The 6246-nt window shown below is 35.0% G+C and overlaps 1 protein-coding gene across 9 annotated transcripts in view; it reads left to right on the top strand.

The window, feature by feature from the left end:
• Positions 1–6246, top strand: part of LOC106874257 (pre-B-cell leukemia transcription factor 1) — a 465063-nt gene that overhangs the window by 302429 nt on the left and 156388 nt on the right. For all 9 annotated transcript variants that reach the window (XM_052972380.1, XM_052972384.1, XM_052972374.1 and 6 more), the window contains exon 3: positions 1129–1379. In XM_052972380.1, coding sequence (XP_052828340.1) covers positions 1129–1379 — 251 coding nt within the window. The remainder of the gene's footprint in view (positions 1–1128; positions 1380–6246) is intronic.

The following is a 6246-nucleotide window of genomic DNA, read 5'->3' as shown; positions in this document are numbered from 1 at the left end:
ATATATATATATATATATATATATATATATATATATATACACATATACATAAATAGAGAGAGAAAGAGATACATATGTTTACATATATGCATGCATACATACATACATGTATGTGTGTTTGTGTATTTATGTGTATGTAGTTATATATATATATATATATATATATACTTGTGTGTATACATATACACACAATCATGGGAAGCAAGCATAAAATGACTGATGATGATGGTAGTGGTGGTTTGCTTGTATGTATTTGTGTGTGTGTGTGTGTGTGTGTGTGTGTGTGTTTGCATTTAAATAGTTGAACAGTGCAAAAATAATAATAAATGGTTGATCTCGACAGGAATGCCTTTCATTGCATGTGTGCTCAGTCAGTTTTGCCCTAGGCTGAAACATTTATTATCATATGGCTTACTGTGTGATTCATTGAACACCAATATTATGTGGTTAAGAAGTTGGTTTCTCAACCATGTCTGTTTTCATTCCCACTGCATGGCATCTTATGAAAGCGCTTTCTACTATAGCCTCAGGTCAATGCTTGGTTTGTTAGTTGAATTTAGTAACAAAACTGTGAAAGCTCATGATATAATATGTATAATTATATTTTTCTGTGTATGCCTATGTACATCTATATCTTGCACTGATTGAACTCTTCAGCAATATTTGTCCTCTACTGAATTACAGACACTTCCTTATTACTTTCTGTTCACAATAAAGTGAACTAATGATATTTTTTATCAATTATGCTTTAAAATAAGTATCCTTACTATTGCATTAGAGTAGAAAGTCTAGTAAAGTATCATAGAAACTGCATTGTGTTGCTATGGCAGTCAATTCACAGAATTGATAGTGTTTGAAAATATTTTGCAATGTTCAGTTAGGTCACTTAAAATTTTGAGTTCTAATCCTGAAAAGACTGTTTCTGCTTGAAATCCTTCTGTGATTGTTAAATTAAGTGCTACTAATATAGTGAGTGAATCATTACATTTACTATATGCTACATTGACCACTTGAAACTTTGGCATTTTGGGTTATGTTAGAATCATTATTATTGTTATAAATAACCCACCACATTGAAGTTGAGAATTCTATTCTAACAGCTATCCTTATCTTTTTCTTCTATTCTAGTTTTAAGTATCCGTGGTACACAAGAAGAAGAACCTGCAGACCCTCAATTAATGAGACTGGATAACATGTTGATTGCTGAAGGTGTTGCAGGGCCTGAGAAAGGAGGTGGCTCATCGGCTGCAGCTAATGCAACAGCGGCTGCATCCAGTGGTCCAGGCCAACCCGACAGTGCGATTGAACATTCAGATTACAGGGCCAAGCTTGCACAAATACGACAGATATATCATACAGAACTTGAAAAATATGAACAGGTAAAGAAGGTCCTTGCTTATATATGTATTTGTTTGTAAAAGCTAAAATTTATAATTTTTTTTCTCTCCTTGTTTCTCTCCTTATTTCTTTCTGTGTTCCTTTCTGTTGAAGAGCGTAGGCTCGAAACGTTAAAGACTTTTTCTATTCCCGAGCATTATAATAATACATCCATTTGTTGTTTACACCACCTGCCTTCGTCTGTTGTTTTTTCGTAAATTCTCCCCTATAATTTCTCATATTAATTATCCTTTCAGTCCCAATTGACCTGTCCTAAATTGTCACTCTCTTAACCAATCCTCTATTGTAAAACACTTAATTACTCAATTATCTTCTGCTGCTAAACAAGTGTGTTCATATTTATGTTTAAAACAATCTCATTTGAGATTTCATTCTTACCTGACTAATATGTCCCAGAAAAGAATTACAACACAGATTCTTCAAGCTGAGGTAACCAGCAGGAAACCCAATGGATAGACCAAGAATAAGATGGTTGGATAATATCCATTGTCTCGGTTGGTCTCGTTCGGGAATCTAGCCAGAAAGTCTAATGATGGTTACCTCTGATGGGACCTAAGGCGGAGGTGCCTGAGGACTCTATCCTCATGATGCTTGCAGAGAAGATGGATAGATAGATGGATACACTTGGCTAATAGACTTTAGGTACAGATGTAGCTATATGATTAAGTTTGCATCTCAATCATGTGTTTTTTTTTTTTTTGTCATCTTAATGACCTTGGGCAAATGTCTTTTATTATAGCCTTAGACTGACTGATGCTATGTGCGTGAACTTTGGTAGACAGAAACTGTCGGAAATTGTTGTGCATATATCTCTTCTCTGGCTCTGTTCATTCACATTGCTTATGCAGTTGTGACATGCATCTACATCTCTCATGATGTACCCCATGGGCTAGTGGTCTCAGCATTAGAAGGCCTTTTTGAAATTTAAAAAAAAACTTTATTTGCAAAAGAAAAAAAAAACATTAAAAAATTAAATCAATTAAGTTTTTTCTTAGAATACTGCCTCATTCAGCTAATTCCAGTATGGAAAATGTACATATCAATGTGGACAACGGATATGGCTTCATCTTATTAAAAATTTATCGTTTCTTTGTCAAATACCTGCTTAATAATACCAATAAATATAAAAAGTTGTAGTTATTTTACAAAACTCAGCAAATTTAAAATTAATTAAACTACACAAAAGCGGTCTATTCTTCTTTGAAATATAGTCACAAAAGGGTTAAAAACTGACTGACATAAAAGAAATGAAGTTATAAATCAATATTCAATCAAAAATATAATCATTTTGTTTTTATAAACCAGATCCCACCCTCACTTTTTTATTATCTTTTACACACACACACAAGTACACACACACACACACAAATTGTATACTTGCTTGCTCCTGGTACTTATTTAGAGAGTTGTTGTTGTGGTTTCCCACAACAACATTCTGTTCTGAATGGTGTCTACATTAAGCATGGTATCAATATACCTCTCTGTTTATTTTCTTTTATTCCTTTCTGTTGAAGAGCGTAGGCTTGAAACGTAAAAGACTTTCATTTTCCTGAGTGTCAAACTCAAATGTACTTGCTTGTTGTTCATACACCTGTCTTCATCTTTTGTTTTTCTATAAATTTCAACTTTATATATTTATATTATAAAATATGTATTTGTGCCTTGGCCCCCATTAAACTGATTGACAATCAGTATTGGTTTCTTTACATCCCCATAGCTTATTGGTTCAGGAAAAGGGACTGATAGAGTTAGTACCAATCTTTAAAAAAAGTACTGGGGTCAATTTGTTTGATTGAAGCTCTTACGGTGGTGCACCAGCATGGTTGTATGTATATGTGTGTGTGTAACAATAAATTGTCCAATAAACATACCATCATCAACCTATCATCATCAAAACAAGAAAAGAAAGAAATGTTAAACTGTAGCTGAGCAAAATCGTAGTTGTGGCAGATACCAGTGTCATGCAAATGGCACCCATGCTGGTGGCACGTAAAAGCACCCCGGTGTCACGCAAATGGCACTTGTGCTGATGGTATGTAAAAGCACCTGAGTGGTTGGCCATGGTTAAAATTCTTAGTCAGAACTAACCTGACTATTAAGGTATAAAGTTAAAAACCGGGTTTTGTTTCTTACATAATTCTTTTAACATTTTCTTCAGTCATCAACAACAGTAATTCCAAACAGATTTTCTAGTGAAGAATTTAAATGCTAAACACTATTGAAAATGTTCTAGAGCTAGTGATAAAGAAATGATAAAAACGTCCAAATTGATAGCCATGTGACATCAGATAATGATTTCTGGCACCTACTACATAACACCACTTTCTTGTATTCTTTATTAGCACACAAACAATAACTTCATCATTAATTCATTTGAGAACGCTTGTTCAATTACATTTTCAACCATAAAAGGTATTTATTCAGTTACTTGAAAGCAATTGCCCCAAGTTTTACTGTTTCCTTAGTAGTGTCAGACCCATCGGTCATCGTACTTATTGGCTAGCAGGTTACTTTAACAGTAAGCTGCTTACATGCAGATCTAGAAAAGAATTTAAGTGTGTGCATAACCTATCTTTGAACTCAGCCCTGACTTAATAAGCATTCTTCTGTTTATCTAGTCATGTATCATACAGCTTTCGATCCACTAATCTTATAGAAACTGTACAGATTTAAGATTTTATTCATCTTAAATCATTAAATTAAATATGCTGTTATGAATAGCTGCTGCCATTTTGTAAGTTTAGCAATCAAACCAATTGTTGTGGCAGACTTGCAGACTTTCTCTCCTATCTCGAAGACATCTAAATTTGTCTTAATGGTAGCTAAATACTTATCGCTATTGTAAGAAATATTATATAGCAAGGCAAATGTATCAACTATTTGTGTATGTGCACATGTTTAACTCTGTCTGTCTTTCTGTACACATACACTTGTATATGTACATGCATATACAAATACACACACACAAACGCATACATGTAATTTAACTAAATATGAATGTTGTGTGTAAGTATATATGTATGAGATTAACATCAGTAGTGTTGCTAGAGCTTCTCATCCCTTCTTTAAATGTTCTTTATGCACAAAAGTATGCATATCTTATGCTGGTATGAGGTCACACCAGTGTGCACATGTATTTAACACATACTTGTACTATTGAAATTTCATTGCAGCTGACCTATTTCAGAACATATATCATCATCATCATACATCTGTTTTTCTATGTTGATATGGGTTCAGTGGTTTGACTGGAGGTGGCTCCATAGTTTGGTTCATGACTGGATGCCTTTCCTAATGCCAATCACTTTACAGAGTGTACTGGGTGCTTTTTATATGGCATCAGCACCAGTGCTTTTTACATGGTCCCAGCACAAACAGGGTCACTAACTTGCAAGACAAACCCCTCCACCTCAGCTGGGTGGAGCGCGTAGTAATGAAGGAGGGCTGGCTTTGTGCCGGTTGATGAGCGATTAGAGGTATTGAGTGACAGGGACTGGTGTCCTATTGTAGAGTAGCTACATGAATATTCCAGTTGTTAAAGAAAGAGGGTGTGATAGAGAGGAAGATAAAAGGAGTGGCTGAGTCAGTAAGATTAAACATATATATGCACACACAAACAGCATAATCCAATCAATAAACATAAAAGGCAAACCAATGAACAAGCATCCTTTTCCAGTCTCTTAAACACCTACACATACACACACATATATGTGTTATATGTTATACATATTTATGTATTATAGATAAACAACTTCTTTCAATCATTGGACTATGGTCATGCTGGGGCACTCCCTTGAAGGGTTTTAATTAAACAAATCAACTCCATTTTTTTTTTTTTTTTTTAAGCATGGTACTTATTTTATCAGCCTCATTTGCTGATCTGCTGATTTACAGGAACATAAACAAACCAACACCTGTTAAATGGTGCTGAAGGACAAACATCATAGACATACACACACACACACACACACACACACACACACACACATACATATATAATCTCCATGCCATATAGTCACATATGCATATGCATACTCTAATACACATACAATCAAAGGAATTGACACTGAACATGTTACTGTCTCTGACAGCAATTTAATACTCTCTGTCTCTTGCTTATCTTGTTTTCTCTTTGTCTCTTTATATTTATGGCTTCTTCAGCTACCTACCTACCGCTGACATCCTCACAGGCACACTAACTCCTGTATGTGCATGCACAGTTATACACATAAACGCACACATCTGCATACACATATAATGCATACTTCCCAGCAGCAATGCATGAAATTGACCATCATTTTGATATGGGTCTTGTTCACACATCTATACATAGGCTCACACACACACACAAAATATAATACATGGTGCATACAAATGTGGACCTTCAAACACTTATGCATACATCCTTCCCCTTCATAATCTGAGTTTGTTTACTAAATCAAGATGATCCATGCAATAGCTGAACTCTCCATTGAGCCTCATTTTATCTAACTACAGTATAGCATATATATGTAATGTGTGTGGGTGTGTAGGCTTGGCTGTGTGGTTAAGAAGTCTGCTTCCTAACCACATGGTTTCAGTCCTGCTGCCTGGCACCTTGGGCAAGTGGATTTGATAGCTGACAAACAAAAGAAATCCATTACGTGTGTGTGTGTGTGTCTTCTTGTTTTGATATATCATGATAGTTGTAAATGAATGTCACTCATTTCCACTATTTTTCAAAAATATTTCTGGTTGTGGGGAGATATTACCTTGTAGGGGTTGACTGCGGGAAAAGCATATGCCTCTATAAACCCTTCCAGATCCATGCAAGAATGGAAGGTTAAATGTTACGAAGATGAATATATA

This window comes from Octopus bimaculoides, chromosome 1 (assembly GCF_001194135.2).
Source record: "Octopus bimaculoides isolate UCB-OBI-ISO-001 chromosome 1, ASM119413v2, whole genome shotgun sequence".
Taxonomy (NCBI): Eukaryota; Metazoa; Mollusca; class Cephalopoda; order Octopoda; family Octopodidae; genus Octopus; species Octopus bimaculoides.
Note: the sequence above shows the minus strand (reverse complement) of the source record. Positions and strands in the feature narration are given on the sequence as shown.